Source organism: Salarias fasciatus, chromosome 20, assembly GCF_902148845.1.
Source record: "Salarias fasciatus chromosome 20, fSalaFa1.1, whole genome shotgun sequence".
In the NCBI taxonomy this organism is placed as follows: Eukaryota; Metazoa; Chordata; class Actinopteri; order Blenniiformes; family Blenniidae; genus Salarias; species Salarias fasciatus.
In genome coordinates, this window is record NC_043764.1 from 15,556,683 (window position 1) to 15,574,449 (window position 17,767).

Sequence of the window (17,767 nt, forward strand, 5' to 3'; positions counted from 1 at the left end):
TCTGAAAAAATTGGAGAAACACATAACTTAGAAATCTCCAAATTATGTGTCAAAAACTCCACCGAAATCGGAATATCGTTTGAATATCGTCTGTAGTGATATTTTTACTCTGTTTAAGCCTGTGCTCTTTATCAGGTGACCTTATGTACATTTCTGTAATCCAAAAAGACTTAACATTAGCTAATTAGCATGCCGATAATCTGATTTTCCGTAAAGTGGACAGTTTGTTAGACAGTGTTAGGATTACAGTTCTTAGCAGCGAAGTGAAACGTTAATTGCTGGAAAATTCAGGCCTAATTGTGAGTTCTCTATTTACTGATGCCGCGTATCGCACCATGGAGACCATCACAGTGTGTTTTGTCACTGAGCAGATCAAGCTGTTTCCACTCTGCAGTATGGTGGCCACCTGCGTGGCGAGCCGGCGCCGCCTCCAGACAGACTGCTCGCCGCCGCATGTATAGAAAAGGCCAGAAATAACTCGGGCTAAACACCTGTGTTTCACTGCTGTGTTAGGCAGAGATAAGCAGGGCGAGCACAGGTGCGAAGTGTTGCCGTGCACCCGTACCCACCCTCTCAGCGAGGACGGGTCTGCTTACAACACCAGCCACACGCTTAACAAACTGAAAATTGCTCCTGCAAAATCTTCCAAACGCGGCGTTTCACCTGCCTCTAGGCGGCGCCGTGGAGCGTGCAGGATCAGGGAAGCACTTTTTTTTTGGCTCCGTTTTGTTTCCAAACGGCTCCGCCGCAGGATCTGCTGGTAACACCTGATGCAACCCTTTGAAAGTCTACATGTGAAACGCCGCGGTAATTCAGACTAGAACAATGATGGCCTTCAGCGTTCTTCTGAGGAGACGTCTTTGCGAGCGCACGCGCAGGCCATTATGATGAATAGTTTGGTCATTCATGCGGAGTAATCATTGTTTACTCGCTGCCGGCTTTTCTTAAATCTACTGGGACGCTAAAAAGACTCAGAGAAAATAAACATGTCTTAACCATGTTCTCACTATTACCTTCTCATTATCTCTAAACTGTGAGCATGAAGCAACCCCTAAAAGCACCACAAGGCTGTCGTAATATGTTATAGTTTAGATTAAACATTCATTTGTATATGAACTTTATCCCTCCTCAAGCTGTGGAAGTGTTAACAAGTTGTCAGTACAGTGTCGTCTTTTATATTCATATGTAGTGTGTATCGTATATAAAGCCTTCAGAGCGGTCAATAGTCCTCTTATTCTTCTGACTCACCTCACCGCCGCCCAGAACGGAGTCCAAACCACCACAGAACTCGAAATAGCTCCCTCTCCTTCTCACACACACAGAAATAAATACACAAACAGACCATGGCATAAGAAATAAGCAGGATGAAAAACAAGTCATTAATGAGTTGCCTGTAGCCAGCCTTTTCAATAACAGAAATGGAGGCAAAATATGACAAAGGGATTTCTTGCAGGGATCGTACACGCTGCAGAAAGAGTCCCTTCCTGCGCAGATCAATGCCGGAGCTCCTCTGATGTTAGCGAGCGTGCCTCCAGGGCTAACGCTCCGGGTGTTTGACTGGCGTGACTGTAAACCCGCCGGCCGCCTGTTCTCAGTGCTAAACCATGAACACGAGTAAAACTCTACCTGTCTGTTTCCCTTTTGTCTCCTTCTACAACCGAAGCAACTTCCATACAAGATGAACCTTTCAGATCAGGTACTGAGACGGTACTTGGCCGCACACCTCCTACATCTGATTAGTTTTGTCCTCGCACAGAATAAAGTGTAACATTTGTTTTGTGGGTGTTTTCTGTGTGCGTGTGTGTGTGTTTGTGTTTCAGAGTTCCACCGAGGATGAACAACGTTTAAGTAAGTCTACCTCTCTATTAGAGAGCCAGCACCACCACCTGCTGCATTGTCTGGAAAAAACCACCGTGAGTACACACGCACACACAAACACACACACACACACACATACACACACAAGCTTTTCATCTCTATTCAAACATTTTCCTTTTTTCAACTCCAGTTATTCCAGTAATCACACAAAAGCTCACTTACAGAGAGTTTAAAACCCCAAATTGTGCATCCACCCGTGCCTTGTGCTGTGGCTCATTAGGTGAAGATATCTGACAGCCTGGCGTAATGTGTACAGATGTGCGGCATTTTTATGTCCGTGTGCAAGTGCTGCTCGTTGTGGCGTGATGTCCAGTGCACCGCATTTCCCCCGCGATGCACGCTCGCCTGCCTGTGTGTGTGGATCCGACCCGCCGTCTGCCTCAGCCCTGCACAACTCACGGCATGACAAATCAAACAGTCTCGGCACACTCCGGCGAACACACACCCAAACTGCCATTAGTCTGCATGTTTGTGAAAATGGGCCACATGAAGGTCGGTATGGATGTACATCAAATGTGTAATGTTCGATTTTTGTGACCCTTAAACGACTGATTTCTATTCGCTGAATCACAAAATGACCAAGATGTGATGAGAAATTCAGGAAGAGGAAATATTGGCTTCTGGTGAACTGCTGCAGCCAATAAATGGAGCACTCATCTCCTTCCCCTTCGTTCGCTCAGTCTCTCTTCCAAACGGAGCAGCACCTGAGCTTCACACGTCATCACGGACGACACATTAACTGAAATCTGCACCGAGCTGCATCCACAAGGAACATGAGTCTGAATATGATATGCTTCCATCGTCTGCACCGCTTTATCTGACTCTCCGATCCCAGCTGACTTCAGATGAAGGCAGATTACAGCCACACTGGATTCACAGTTTGGACTCGTTGTGTTTTTAATACTGCAACTACGGCATTCTGGATCTTCATCGATCGCTACAAAAAGCTCTTCACTACATTAAGATTACAGGTCTATACAACAGCTAAAGTGAACAAATATGCTTTGCTGGGTTTTTTTTTACTTTGCTTTTCTCAGACTGTTAAAATAAATATCAGATCTTTAAGTTACTTCAGGCTCAACTTCATTTCAGTTCACCTGCAAACGCCATCTGTCGTCTGGAAAATAGTCAGAACTTTCAGTACATTACTGCAAAATAAAAAATGTCTTCAGAGGCAAAAGATGTACAGTAATCATCATCATCATCACAATGATAACAACATTTTATCTGAAAGCACCTTTCAGGTCACCAAGGTCACAGAGAGTTAAAACACAAGTAAGGGCATATTTCACTTACAAGTATCTATGAGGTGTATTAAAATAAAACTATCGATTAGAACTGCTTTAAAAAGTTTTAGTGGTGGGAAAATGTTTCTAAACTCGGCTGTACATGAGTAAAAAATGGATGAGTCCTCGCAGACGGACAGCTCTGCAGACCCGTCTAAAAATAATGCGGCGTTATTGACCCGGGCTACAAGCAGAAAACGACAGGCTGTGTTAAGCTACATACAGTACATGGTCATAAATACAAATGCTGTAAATGTCACATCTTTTTTTATGACCCTCTGTCTCTGTCTCTCTCCCTCTTTGTTTTGCAGAACCACGAGTTTGTGGATGAGCAGTATTACCAGCAGAGCTACCTGGAGGCAGGCCTGCAGAATTATCCGTCCCGGAGCCCGTCCCTCTCCAGCCAGGACGGCGTGACGGGGACGTGCTGCACCCGCCGGAGCAAGAAGCACCACAGCCCTCTGCCCAACGCCAGTGCCCCAGCACACATGCAGCCTTTGACGCACACGCACACACACCAACAAGGCTTGCAGGAGCTCAGCACCATCCATATCCAGCCGCTCAGCACCAGGTAGGATCTGAGTTCTGGCGCACTTAGAGCTAATTAACAGAAATAAACAAGGCTCTACCATCTGCTAGCATTAGCCTAATTACCCATTATGTAACTAATGACAACTGACAAGGATATGCTAAATTACCCTTGGATATCACATTTGATTCCGAGGAGGGTTCTTTTGTCTTAATGGAGGCGTCTTTGCGGGGACCTTTCGAAGCCAGAAAGACTCCAAAAACAGGCAGCTGCGCTTTTAAGATCAAGAAGTTGCAAACAACTGCTTGATCATAAACAGAAAATAACACGATCTTCCGTCTGAGGTTGCTTCGCCAGTTTTCTAGCCAGCGTGTCTGGAATAATTATGCACCTTTTACATTTAGATTGGTCCTAAAACTCATGCAAAAACGTGTTTGGTTTCTGAAGTACTGCACGTTCACCATCAGCATCTTATTTACTCCGGCTTTCTGCTGTTTGCTTGAGAAGGCTGCAAACTTTTAATGGGAAGATTAAAGCTGTGGAGATCTGCAGAGATGGATGTTGAGTCTCATTAACACTTTGGAGTGTTTGTCTGATGGTCTGAGTGCATGTATGTTTTTTTTTTTTTTTGCTGAACATTAGTTACTCTGAGGCCTGAGGACTCTTGCTGTTTTCTTTAGGGATGTCAAACATAAAGCTCGTGGGCAAAAACCAGCCTGCAGGAGGCTGTTATCCAGGCACAAAGTTTAAAAGAAAACTTTATTTTTTCAAACAATTGTCATTAAAATAGCAGACTTTGAAGGGTCAAAAGGAGAGTTCCAAAAGACCTCATCACCTTTCCCTCAGCTGTCTTTACTGTGCTTTCTCTCAGGTGAAACATCCCACCCTGATCCTAATCACTTCTTTCTCGGTTGGTCCTTTAGCCGCTCCAGTCTGAACATGCGTGTAGACGAGCCAGCACCTCTGAACTGCCAGAGCAGCCAGATCACCACGGCGATCATCAGCATCCCCACGCCCCCGGTGACGACCCCGGAGGGCGACGCCCACCTGCCCGCCGGCCCCACCCTCCAAAATGTCGTGAAAGTGTCGGCACTGTGAAGACTTGAGAGTGCGGAAAGACAGATAAAAGACTCCTGGAGACAGACTGAGGGACTGAGGCTGGCTGAGAGAGGAGAGGAGGGTCTAGCCTTGGTGGAGCCCGCCCTCTGTTGGTCATGTACTGTAACGACATGGACTCCCCCCTGTCCAGAGTGACGATGGCTTTTAGATAACAATATTCATGTTAGTGGTTGGCATACGTGTGTGCGAGTGTGTGTGAGTGGGAAGGATTCGTAGGGGGTCATTTTAGAAGAGGAGGCGGGTGAGTTCCCAGAGTACATCATGTGTCACTGTGCACAAAGCACCTTTTGTTTTTTTAGTATGACTTATGTTCGACTCCTTTTTATAGCCAGGAATATAAGGGAATAGGACGATCTCAAAGGGGAAAGAAAAACAAATCACATAATCAAAACTTTTTTTTGTTCCCCCGCATTGACTCATCCTTCCCCTTTTGTTTTGTCACTTTAGTCCACTTTACCTAGTGAGAGATCAATACGCCACCGGTTCAGGTCCAATGTTATTCCACTTGAGTAAGTAACTTCTTTGAGGGATGGAATGGGGTCGGCGTGACCCGTGAGGTCTGTGTTTGTGAACGAGTGCTTGTGAAATTTTGCTAGACGATAGAGGTGTTGTGACAGTTCAAATAGGAGGTGTGTGTGTGTGTGTGTGTGTGTGTGTGTGTGTGTGTGAGTGTGTGTTTGCGTGCGTCAGTCGATTGAACACTTGTGTTTCAATTCTTCTGGAAGTCTCTATGGCTCAGTGTACGGTGTGTTTGACGAGCTGCCACTCTGAAGGGTTCCTTGCACACATTTCTGTCTAAAATTCTCAGCTCCGGGTCCTTCACACAACACGTGCCTGTTTTCCTGGAGTAAAACTGATTTCTTTTTTTCTTTTTTTTTTTTATTTGTAGGTTTCTGAATTTTTAGCCACTGTTTTACGTTCTTTGCCCCGACAGACCTCAAGTGACTCAATTCCTCTGAAAAAGAAACATTTCGAATTGAAAGCCACCACGACTAAAAGCACAAGGCGCCTGCTGAGAATTTCCGACACAAATCTGTCCTGAGCCCAGGATCCTTGTGAATATTGTTAATAGAATATTTTGTAATATTTGACCATCGTTTGGCAGAATCAGTGAAGCTGTCCTCTCGTTCTCTCTCTCTCTTTCTCTCGTTGTCGTCCTGTTGTATCCCTACCTCCTGTGTGAACAACAGTATGCTTTCAGTAGCCTTTCTAGCTGTCGACGTTTTTTCTTCCCCAGACTCAGCGGGCATTTTTTTCAAAGTTGTTGAGTATGTGTACTCTATGTGGTTAGGAAACTTGATGTTTGTACTTTCTGTCCTCCTCGGTGTTTCGAATGGTTTTTATTTTACTTTCTCTTCCGAAGAATCTAAAGCAGGGACGTCAATTGTTACCGGTGAACACAGAGATGTGGAGGACACTGGACGAACCACCCACAGATCTCCGTCGCCAAAAACATCGGGCTGTCGGGTCTGTTCCCCTCCGATCGCAGACCATTTTATGACTTTTAGTATTACCTCTCATCAGATCCCATCAAAGTTGACCTTTGTAACCAAGGACGATGACCTTTAAGCCGTGCTAATCCCCGAGCTGATGCTGCTCTGTTTCTGCCTTTTTTTCATCTCTGAATGTCATTTTGGGCTCGGCTCCTTCTTTCACTGGATGAGATGAGGGTTTTTTTAAACCAAACTGCAGACCAAACGCGGCGTTCTGCTTCCGCGTAGACGAGACGAGCACACAGACTGGGCGGGAGACGCACCGGCGTCGACGGCATATTTCAAAAAGCAATACTGGAACTGGTCTACTGTTAACGTCTGCCCACATGTAGCTGTTCTGTTCTCTTCCTGTAGAAGTACGCCATTTAAAACACCTGTCAAACTAGCGGCAAAATGTATGACGACCTTTAAAATATATATGAATATATATGTATAATTAGCTTTAAATTTCAATCCATTTTACATTTGTACTAAGAGTTAGGGGGAAACACATATCATCACGTCACGTCAACAGATACACTGTACATTGGTTTCATATCGACGCGTCGCTACAGAAGACCCACAGGTCCGTTCAACTCTTCTGCAGAGTGGACACAGAGCGTGTCTCACCGTCGAGCAAGGTCCTCATAGTGGTCTCGTACCTGGTAAAACTTAGTACTGTACACAGTGACAACAGCTGCCTAGATCCAGTATTAGTGTTTAGTCGAACTGTGCGCCGATTTACATGGAGTTTAAAAGAAAAGAAGACAAGCACAGGCAGACGGAGGTTTTTCAGTGTTTTTTTTTTTTTTCTTTGAAGAAGACATTGACTTCATATTCACAGCATTAAGTCCAACACTTATAATTTATTGGAATCTACAGGAGTATGACATAGACGCTGGCAGAAGGGAGACTCGCTGTATTTCTGTTGCTGAAGGCAGTGATTAAAATGTGATTATTTTCCTGCTTCCCTGCGTTCAGACAGGCCTGTTTGTGTCGGCTGCACTCTGAAATGACACACTTTCAAATCTTATGTGAGCATATATTCTCCTCAAGGTATAAAAGAACTGCATTTTGTTTATTTATTTATTTTTTATTTACGGACAACAACAAAAAAAAAGAACAGGTCTGTGGTTGTGTTTGTCTCTCTTTCTCTGTTTATGTACTCTCTTTTCTGGCTGCGGCCAGTCTTCTCCTCACTCTTTGCTTTGCCCTCCTATGCCACCTGTCGTTGTTGAGACTACTGCTGTGCGTATCTTGTCAGGTGTTGGATATTATTTATGACCTTGTCTTGTGTCCCGACTGTGAAACGCCTGATAAAACATCTATATCTGCCACAAATACACAACCTGTCGTCTCTCTTCTTCGCCGGCCTCTCGAGCGGCGGCAGTGGAAAAACCCCCTCAGGCTCTCAGTTTCAGCGCGGAGAGCATCTTGCTGAGTTCAGAGCGAAACTGCTTGGTGACAAACGTGTAAAGGAGGGGGTCCACCGCAGCCTGCACGCAGGTCAACACCACCGCCGACGTCTCCAGCTCGATCAGCAACTGGACCCGACACAGAGAAAGGAAGAGAGGAAGAACTTTGTTTAGTGCACAGTCCATGATGGGCTGGTGTCCAGGTGTACCTCCAGATCAGCTCCAGGATAAAGAGATTTGTTGAAATTTACAATCAGAAAGCAAGTTTGTTGTTTTGTTTACAAAATCTGCCCACATCAGCAAATTCAGCAGCAATTAAGTAGGTCTAAGATATTTTATGCTTCAAGATTTTGTCACATTTTAAGAATATCCCTGTGCTCTGTGAGTTTGCATGTTCTCTCGTGCATGCATTGTGAATGAGTGTGTGTGTGTGTGTGTGTGTGTGTGTGTGTGTGTGTGTGTGTGTGTTTGCCATGGGATGGACTGGTGAAGGTACAACATTCCACCTACCCTGTCCCGCCACGCGACGACGTTAATGAGCAGGATGACCACCATGGGCACCCAGAAGAGCATGAAGGCGATGATGATGTACCCGAAGCGCTGCGCCAGTCTGCCCTCCACGCGCTTCTTGCCCCTCTCCCGGGCTCCGGGTGTGAGCAGACACACCGCTCCCACGATCTCCGGGGACCTGCGCGGGGCCGCGGCTCCCCCCGCGGGCGCGTCCACCTCGGCCACCAGGAGCACGGCCCTGCGCGGGGGCGCGGGGGTGCTGGAGTCCACCAGGGGCAGGGAGTTGAAGGCTCCCCCGTGCGCGGGCACGGGCACGGGCACGCCCATCCAGCCCCACGCGTGCTGGGACACCGTGGGTCTGAGCTGCACGCCGCGGTTGAACACCTTCTTCCGGTGCTGCCGCACCACCTTGAAGATGCGCACGTAGTGCACGACGATCACGGTGAGGGACAGCCCCCACACCGGCACCAGCACGTAGGGTCCGAACGGGTCCGGGGAGCGCGCGGGGTCGCCGCCGCCACGCCCCCCGGCGTGCGGGCGGCAGAGCAGGTAGGACAGCGCGCTCTGGGAGAGCGCGAGAGAGACGAGAGCCAGCACGAGGCCGCACGCCCAGATGGACATGATCCACAGCCGCACGCGCGCCTTCCTCTTCTCGGTGTGGAACGGGAAGGCGATGGCCTGGAAGCGCTCCACGCTGATGCTGACCAGCGTGAGCAGCTGCACGCAGCTGCACAGCGCGTAGGTGAACTGCTGCAGGGTGCACACCCACGCCCGGCGCGCGCGCCCGGAGCGCACGAAGGCCAGCAGCAGCAGCGGGGTGTCCACCGAGCACTTGAGCAGGTCGCTGGCGGCCAGGCTCACCAGCAGCGCGTTGTTGGACGTCTGCATGCTCTTGGTCCGGAACACCACCCAGCACACCCACAGGTTCCCGGGCAGGCCCAGCAGCAGCGTCAGAGCCAGCACCGTGCAGTTGAAGGAGAGGAAGGCGGCGTCCGAGCGGCTCCCCGGCGGGCCTGCTGAGTGGTTCCGCAGAGTGGGAGCATCCATAATGCCATCTGCATCCTCCCGGTGAGGACCAGCTCTGACACACAGTCCCCGCCGGAGGAAGGCTGCAGGGCGCAGAAGAGAAGCCACATGTGTGCTGCACGATTTCATTTGACAACTGTTTTTTTTTTTTTTTTAAGTAAATTAGCTGAAGTGTTCCTCTCGCTCAGATTGTGTTGAAGGGTGTTTGCCCTCTGTGTTCCCCATTGATTGGGGGAATGAAGGGCAGCGGCTGATTGGCCTATAATCAAGAGCTTGTAGAGATGCCTGACCTTGGTGTGTTCATGAGACTGCATCAGTCTGCACCTTGAGTCTGAAACACACACATGCACACACACACAAAGCAGTGAAGCACAAATATTCTGCTCTTGTGGTTTCCATCATGCCTCACTTAAGTCAGCTTAATCGTCCAGAGTTAAAGAAAAAAGGGCTTAAATTGACCACAAAATGTCTACACCTTTTAATTTGTGGTTGTTGTTTACCTTTTTCCCATCATCATCAGAGTTTGGCTTTCTCTACTTTTATTCTCTGAGAATGTTTCATGTCTTCACTTGATCTACACCTCTCTATCTGAGCCATCTCCATGATGGGCTCAGATGGTATAAATCCTGGACCAGTGACCAGTCCATCACACAGCGAGCACAAAGAGTTTCACACATCTGTACAGGCACTAACCGCCCTCAGAGGCATAATATTAGAGTTGGAAAGAATAAGCAGAGAAAAAAAAACATGCAATGGGAGAATCTGTCAGCTGGCCTCACACTAAGAATTGCTGACCAGGTAACACAAGGTTCTCATTTCCCATCTTGTGTTTCATTACCGTCACTCTACAGGTTGAGTAAACTTTTGGTCCTCGACACCAGAAGTGTCAAACTCATTTTAGTTGAGGAGCCACATAAAGGCCAGTTCCATCTCGAGTGAGTTGGGCAGGTAAAACATCATCATAAAAACTAAACTTCAAAGTTTTTCTAGGTGTTTCTAATTCCCCAAATTAGATAAGGAAAGTTCTTAGATGAGGCACTTTACTAATTCATCACTTGAATGAGTCGAAAATCATGACATCTGATTTTACATATTTATTCATAAAGTAGTTATAACACCATCTCTGAACTCTGACATTAATCAAGTGAAACATAACACACAAAAAAACAGCCGTTCCTAAAACGCCTCAGCCACTTTTCTTTTTGCTAGATAAATCTGAGTGGATGACAGCGCAGTAACGTCAGTTTCTCATGAGTTCCTGCATGTAGACGGCGTTCATGCGGTAAGCTGCCATCCAGTTGGAGGCTGTGTTGTAGTAGTTTTGATAAGGCGGCTCTTGAAAAGAGGACATGGAGGCGTAGTAATCATTCCAAGCTCTGTAACAGGCTCTCCAGTAGGTTTCAGCACTGCTCCACTCCTCCTCCTCTTTATCACTGCAATCTTCTTCATCCATTTGCCTTCTTGATTCTGTTTCCATCTTTTCTGAGTGCTTTTTGCTCCGTTTGCCTGTTTCTTTTTTCACCTTCTTTGATTCATCGCTGCGAGTCTGTGCCGGAGTCGTGCGATTGGTTGGCCTGTTTGATTTGATGCTCGGTGCAGATCCGGTGCCTCCAGCTGGAGCTGCAGCTCTGCTCCACTGTGTCTGCTCGTATGTTTTGGGCGCTGTGGATGTGGTGGGACTTGTCCATGTCCTCGAAGTGTCATCTCCGGTAGTTTGACTCTGGTCGTCCTCATGGCTCTCCTCCATGTCACAGTCGAAGCTCGAATGATCAGATCTTAACCTCAGAGGGGGAGCGTTGGACTCGCGCCGTCCGTCTCTCTGTGGAAGACCAGGAGGTCTGTCGTCGTCGTCGTAAAGCGTGACGCTCTCGCTCTGCCCCGTCTCGTCCTCGTCGTCGCGGCCTCTGAACTCCCTGATGATCTCCACTGATCTCCCCGGCCCTGTGGTGAGGAAGTCCTGGAAGTCCCGCTCAGCCTCCGCAAACGTCAAGCACGGCGTTTCGCGACGCTTGAAGGAGCTGAGAGGAGGGATCTTCGGCAGAGCGTCCTGCAGCTCCTGCCTTGTTGGCGCTGCCGGAGGTGAAGCGTCTGCTGACGGGGATCTCTCTGCAAACGTCTCGTCTTGTCCTCCACGCCTCAGTGCTGGCCGGGTCTTCTCCAGCGTTCTGCGACTGCTGTGTTCTTCAGTCTGACCCGCTGTTGAAGCGCGCACAGAGACTTCCTCCTTGGTGCGTTTCTTCTTCTCTGCTCTGGGGAACAGCTGGAATGCGAGACCCGGCCTGGAGGCTTCGGTGCAGACGTCCCAGTCACAGGGCTCATCCATCAAGCCCGGCTCAATGGTGGCTGAAAGCACAGCAGGCGTGAGATGAGAGGGGCCTTTTTCTTTTTGCTTTAATTAACACTGAATTACAGGCTTAAAGCTCGTCCTGCTGCACGAAAACAAACCCAGACAGACACGTGAGCGGGACTCACACGGCAGCAACGACAACGTCAAGGAACACTTCTGAGCGATGGCCAGCATCTTGTTCTCCTCCTCGCCATGGCAACAGTAGGTCACAGCCAGCCCCTGAGTGCCTGGAAAAAAAAATGCATTTCTGATGAGGACCCTTTAAAAATAAAGGTGGAAGTAAAAGTTTGGGAGCACAAGCTGAGAGTGATGCAAGCTCCTGGAAAACACTCGGTCATGAGGACAACTGAATCTCGAAAACTCCAAACTTATGAGTCATGTCAAAAGTAAGTAGCAGTAAGAGTGATTTTTCAAAAGGTGGTTTTCTTTTGTTTGTTTTTTGTAGTGAGGATGAACTCGGTCCTCTGTGGTCGAGCAAACAGCACATTTCAAAGTAAGAGAGGAAAAAAAAAACTTTCTACAGGAGTTTTTTCTTACATAAATGAGAAAAGATCATCAAAATAAACAGATATTTTGAATATGGATCACACAAAACCACACATATCGCTTGATCTCCTCTAAACTCTGGGTATTAACCACCCTGAAGCTGGCCTCTCGGGATTTTTAAGTGGGGCTCGAGGTAAAAACATGAACAAAACAGACGAGCGACTCTGCAATAATGATGCAACTCCTCAATAAACAGCGTCTCCTGCTGCAGTGTCATCAGCCGCCCGGGACGCTCCACACATGATGTGATGAGGTAGAAATGCTGCAAAAACAAAAAACAGATTTTTCAGACTTCCTCCTCCTACTAACCAAAACGCCCAGCCCGTCCAATCCTGTGCATGTAGGTCTCCCAGTCCTGCGGCACATCCAGGTTTATCACCAAGTTGACTTTCTCTGCATCGATACCCCGGGAAGTCTGACAGAGGAGAGAAGACGGCACTGAGCTGAAGAATCATGAAATCAGAGGAAAAAAAACAGACGCAGGTGACGTGAGGATGAATCCCGTCTCACCAGGTCGGTGGAAATGAGCACCCTGCACTGGTACTGCTTCAGTTTGGACATCGCCTCCAGTCTCTGGTCCTGAGTCAGGCCTCCTGCAGAAGCCATCATGACAACAGTGACTCTTATACCAGCATCCTGAAGTCTCTACTGACAATACTAAACTTCACATGATGGCTCACACAAGAAAAAGTTGCAATAAATCATTTATCGCTCTGAAAAATGCAAAAAACCCTAAAAAAAAAAAAAAAAACTTTTCGTTTGATTCAACAGTTCAACTAGTTTTTAGATTTAATCATAAAAATCTGACTGAAACGCGTCCCTGAAGTGATTCGTTCAAAAAGAAAAAAAAAAGATTTGGTTTTATTTGAAATTTCTGCAATTTGCTTGGTTTGGAGGGCAGATTGGAGCCTCTTGTGGTCCAGTTTTGGCCCATGGGCCTTATGTTAGTTCCACCGATTTATTCATTTCATTTGACCATCAAATAAATAATCTGACGCCCGACTCAAACATGACTCATTCCCCCTCAAAAAACTGTACGACTGAATAAAATGATAATATTTTCTAAATTAACATTTGAGATTTTTCTATTCAGGAAATAAAATTAACTTCACTTCCCATTAGCCGACCTTATCCTGGCTGAACGCCACACAGATGCGGAGCAGCGGTCTCACCTGAGATGCAGACGGCAGGTAAACCTTTGGAGGTCAGGATGTCTGCCAGGTGCTGAGCCCTGCAGATGAAATCCAGAACAAACCTCTGGGAATTTGCGCCAACTCCATTCACACACGATGACGTCTGCCTCGACTGTGCAACATATGACGTCTGAACATAACGTGGAGTCACCTGGTGTGTAGGTTGGAAAACACCAAAGCTTGGTTGAACGGGACTTTGCTGAAGAGCTCCAACAGGTGCTGCACCTTCTCCTCGAAAACCCTGTGAGCGACCGAATGGGACTGCACCAGCTTGTAATACTGCTTCAGACCTGCAGGAGGCGCACAAACAGCCATGAGGAGGAAGGGAAGCAATGAACTTCAGAATTCAGCTGAAGAGTGTGTGTTTTTTTTTTTAATGTGCTTCATTTCTAATTCCTCAGGAGTGCAGCTAACACACAACTGCAAGAAGAAGTACATTATAAGTATTACTATTATTAGTCTCACTTTTTGGGTGGACGACTGCAAACTATCAACATGTGATAACAAGAAGCATTTCCATATATTTACAAACCTTTGAGGCCCATGTCAGACGGGTTGAGTCTCACAAAGGTGGGTTCTTGCATGTAGCGTGTGAGCTGCTGTGCCAGGTATTCTGGGTAGGTGGCGGAGAGCGCCAGCATCTGTTTGGTGGCAGGAAGCGAGGAAAAGATCCAGCTGAGGAAGAGGAGGGTGAGGCTCAGGTCAAGCGTGTATCTGAATTTCAAATTCAACAAATTTAAACTGTATTGTTCACTTATATCCTTATATATGTGACTGTGTGAATCTTCATGGATCAGATTATATAGAAAAAATACATATATTTTTGTTCAGAAGTTAGAAACATGTTGTCCGTAAGACAGTAGCATCAAGATGCTCATCCACTGTTTATATTGTGTTTGATTCTTCTATCTTCAGGTTAATATTACTTCATCTTGGTCTGTTCCCACTAATTTTCAAAGACTATTCTCTCATCTATTTTTTTTTCTTCCTGTAAAACAGAATCAAATGTGCATCATGCTGCACTCGAGTGTGTTTATGATTCTACATCCAATCCCCTCCACTATCTCTGTGAATATTACACAGCTGTGCACAAACACTTGGGGACAGATATCAGCTCAAACTGAAAGAGGTGTGAAATGTCAAGAATAGACTTTATTCTTCAAACCCTATCATTTACAACAATTTACCACAATTACATAAAAACACAGAATAAAACATCACAGACTTCTTATGACTTTTCAGCCAATTGTTTTTCTGATTGGTTAAACCCTAAACCTAAATAACCGTACTTGATCTGCTCCTGGAAGCTGCCCTCCTCCAGCAGCTTGTCCGCCTCGTCCAGGACAAACAGTCTGATGCTGGACGTCGACAACATTTTCATCTCGATGAGCTGCTTGATGCGACCTGAGAAGAAGAAAACACCGTTCTAGCAAACACCGTGATGACTGAGCGGAGCGGCGCCGTCTGCGGGGATCCCGCTGGCCTCTCACCGGGCGACCCCACTGCGATGTGACACTTCTTCAGGTGGGCCTTGTCCTGGCTCACCGGCCTGCCCCCGATGAAGACGTGGCACTCCAGGCCCTCCATGGCGCAGCCGATGGCCATCACCACCGAGTGGATCTGCACCGCGATCTCACGTGTCGGGGCCAGCACCAGAACCTGCAGGTGCGGAGGAACAGTTACAACCACTTACGGTTGATTGAGAGCAGATTAACTTCAGGCTGGGAGTCGCCTGTTCAGTAAGACACCGAAGCTAATGAGATTATAAGAAGTCGGTTTCGGGATCGGCCGTTCCTTTTCTTGATTGGGGAAACTTAAAGCCGGCACTTCAAAGAGCTGCAGAGATGCAGTTCAAATGTTTGGCTCGTCTCCACAGGAAAATTTAAAAAGAATCCACTTGCCTGAGTTGCAGGATTCTCCAGGACGAGAGAGTCCAGAGCGATTGTGCAGAACACACACGTCTTTCCTGTTCCGGACTTGGCCTGTACAATCAAATCTGGAAAGGAGAAAAAAAAAAAAAAAAAAAAAAAAAAAAACATTCGGACAATCAAGAAGGGCAGTGCAGTGAGTCAGAGTAATCACAATCAAATTTAACATCCATAATTAATTCCACTTGACTGGGGCAATGAGGGCCTCATCTGCTGCATCAAATCAAGAACCTCCTGTTCACGTATCTGACCAATCACAGGCCTTCACCTGGAGTACACTGTAATTAACTCCCACACAGCAGGAGTCAAGAGATTTTTCACTAAACCAGCAACAGTTTCTCCTCTGTGCTCATATTTAATAGTCACTGTTTCTGTGTTATATGTGCCAACGCAATAAAATGTTTGACAATTTATAGTTTCCAAAGATAGTCTGTTAACTACAGTAAAAAAAAGAGAGTGATGAACAATGTGCATGCTCATGCATAAAAGAAACTTTCCATGTGGAATACTAGTTTAATTACTTTTAGAAGTTAATTAGTGTTTATCAAAACAAGAGAGCAGCAGAACATGAACATTTATATCGGTTTATTTGATGAGAACGTTCACAAAGCTCTGTTAACATGCTGCTGGAAGGGTTTTGCTTTTGTTTTTTCAATTCGATAATCTCATATCCTTAATGAAATGATGTTTGCTTGTTTCTATCAAACAGAACTGAAACAAGTGTTGCACTCTTTTTCTCATTTATCATGGGTATATCAATCTTTCCACACAAAGAAAACTTCCACAGTTAAAGGAATTTTACAGCACTGGTTGCTGATATATTTCAATTAAAACAAAGTTGATATTGAATATATACTGATATTTTGTTAAATTAGTTAAAAATGTTCATCAAATTAGATCAGACAAGATCAAGATAGGAACCTAGGTGTTATTTTGAGGTGAGCTTTATTCCAAATGTAAAGCATGTGACTGAAACTGGGTTTTATTCTCAGTTGGAATACATACTTGTTGTACATAGTACATACTTGTTTCTTTCTTTGGCCAACACAGAGATGCTGATGCATGCCTTTGTCTCAAGTTGGATTGACTAGTTCTGTATCTTTTAGGATCAATTTTAACAACAACAATGCATTTTATTTTCTCAATTCACATTCTCAGTAGTTTGCTTCATCTTTCTAATGTTTTTCAAAGGTAAATTTTCATTATAAATGCAAATTTTGTAGTGTATGTGCAAATTAAATAAGCTGACTGCAAAAATAATAAAAATTCATGAAAAAACAGACTTTAAAGATGAGTAGTTGGAATTATTTTGTACTTTCACATCGAATTCTATCCGAATAGCCGTACAGTGATTGACCAACAACAGCAACACTGTAGTGAATTAAAACACCCCTTTCTCACACCTGACAGGTGTTTTCTTTGTGTTTTTTGGCTTTTTATAAAGTACCAGGACGCTTGCTATGACTCCCCGAAACGTGACCCACCGAGTCCGCAGCGGCCCAGCGGGATCGCCTTCAGCTGGATCGGGGAGGGTTTCTGGAAGCCCGCGGAGGACAGCCCGGCCAGGACGGCCGGAGACAGCAGCAGGGAGGCGAAGTCGATCCCCTCCGACAGGAGAACGTCCTCGGTCCGTTTCCGCGTCTCGATGTCGTGCGCCGCTTTCCTCACGGGGGCGGCCATGTCTGCTGTCTGTTTACCGCCTCCTCGCTCGTTTAAAAGCGGGAGGAAAGCCGCGCGCTCACCGCCCTCCAGCGGCGAGGAGTGAAACTACACCCACAGCTCCACCGCTGCAACAACCATCACCAGGAGAGAGAGAGAGAGAGAGAGAGAGAGAGAGAGAGAGAGAGAGAGAGAGAGAGAGAGAGAGAGAGAGAGAGAGAGAGAGAGAGAGAGAGAGAGAGCGAGAGAGAGAGAGAGCAGACAATAAAATGTATAACTATAAATGTGAATGCAGAAAGGTGCTGTGAAAAGATGACACCGTCAAAAATGAAAATGGTAATTGATTAATTTGTTCCAGATATGCCAAAACCATGGTATGAAACCAAATAGCACATGCAAAAAATAAACGCTACGCTAAAATAAATTTATCTGTATATACAGAATGAATTTGCAGATGTGCACACATCTCATTTTAAAACTGTATGTCCATAGTGATACATTTTATTTCATTTATCTGCAGAGTCTTTGAAGTGAAAGTTTTCTATATCCAGTTTTGCATCTATTTTGCCATTTATGAGTAACCTTTTGTTTCAGCATTACTATGCAATATTTTACCATCACAAGTTCAAACTGCACCCTATGTCAACCCAGCCAATGAGAAAATTCCAATATTCTTCTTGTTTTCGGTCCCAGCTTGTCAAAGAGGGGTGAAGGTGCATACAGACGTGGACAAAATTCTTGGTACCCTTCATTTAATGAAAGAAAACTTTACAGTGGTCAGAGAAACAACTTGAATCTGACAAAAGTAGTAAATAAAAAAAAATCTATGAAATTTAACCTATGAAAGTCAGGCATTGTG

At 46.0% G+C, this 17,767-nt stretch overlaps 3 protein-coding genes across 5 annotated transcripts in view; 1 reads left to right on the top strand and 2 right to left on the bottom strand.

Moving 5' to 3' along the window:
- LOC115407807 (potassium voltage-gated channel subfamily D member 3-like) overlaps window positions 1–5,018 on the top strand; it is a 98,558-nt gene extending 93,540 nt beyond the window's left edge. The window contains exons 5-8 of one of the 2 annotated variants that reach the window (XM_030118307.1): window positions 1,664–1,696; window positions 1,821–1,913; window positions 3,476–3,735; window positions 4,617–5,018. In XM_030118307.1, the coding sequence (XP_029974167.1) occupies window positions 1,664–1,696; window positions 1,821–1,913; window positions 3,476–3,735; window positions 4,617–4,791 (561 nt within the window). In that variant the 3' untranslated portion in view covers window positions 4,792–5,018. The remainder of the gene's footprint in view (window positions 1–1,663; window positions 1,697–1,820; window positions 1,914–3,475; window positions 3,736–4,616) is intronic. The other variant, XM_030118308.1, reaches the window with a different exon arrangement.
- ddx20 (DEAD (Asp-Glu-Ala-Asp) box polypeptide 20) overlaps window positions 1–16,941 on the bottom strand; it is a 32,375-nt gene extending 15,434 nt beyond the window's left edge. Inside the window, exons 1-13 of one of the 2 annotated variants that reach the window (XM_030118306.1) lie at window positions 16,734–16,941; window positions 15,223–15,317; window positions 14,812–14,980; window positions 14,611–14,725; window positions 13,854–13,996; window positions 13,473–13,611; window positions 13,301–13,359; window positions 12,639–12,721; window positions 12,438–12,543; window positions 11,708–11,809; window positions 10,476–11,578; window positions 3,677–3,681; window positions 2,573–2,587 (exon numbers count right to left, since the gene is read on the bottom strand). In XM_030118306.1, coding sequence (XP_029974166.1) covers window positions 10,476–11,578; window positions 11,708–11,809; window positions 12,438–12,543; window positions 12,639–12,721; window positions 13,301–13,359; window positions 13,473–13,611; window positions 13,854–13,996; window positions 14,611–14,725; window positions 14,812–14,980; window positions 15,223–15,317; window positions 16,734–16,929 — 2,310 coding nt within the window. In that variant the 5' untranslated portion in view covers window positions 16,930–16,941 and the 3' untranslated portion in view covers window positions 2,573–2,587; window positions 3,677–3,681. Of the gene's footprint in view, window positions 1–2,572; window positions 2,588–3,676; window positions 3,682–10,314; window positions 11,579–11,707; window positions 11,810–12,437; window positions 12,544–12,638; window positions 12,722–13,300; window positions 13,360–13,472; window positions 13,612–13,853; window positions 13,997–14,610; window positions 14,726–14,811; window positions 14,981–15,222; window positions 15,318–16,733 lie in introns of those variants that run through there. The other variant, XM_030118305.1, reaches the window with a different exon arrangement.
- On the bottom strand, window positions 7,460–9,256 carry LOC115408760 (D(4) dopamine receptor-like). Its single transcript, XM_030119668.1, has 2 exons — window positions 8,210–9,256; window positions 7,460–7,828 (listed from the first exon to the last, which is right to left on the bottom strand). Exons 1-2 carry the CDS (start codon window positions 9,254–9,256, stop codon window positions 7,688–7,690), a joined length of 1,188 nt encoding a protein of 395 aa, XP_029975528.1. The 3' UTR covers window positions 7,460–7,687.
- Window positions 16,942–17,767: the final 826 nt, after the last annotated feature.

Coding starts and splice junctions, on each gene's coding strand:
- LOC115408760 (XM_030119668.1), bottom strand. CDS start 9,256: ATGGATGCTCCCACTCTGCGGAACCACTCAGCAGGCCCGCCGGGGAGC. Junction 7,829..8,209: donor TCGTCGCGTGGCGGGACAGG/GTAGGTGGAATG, acceptor TGTCGGGTCCAG/TTGCTGATCGAGCTGGAGAC.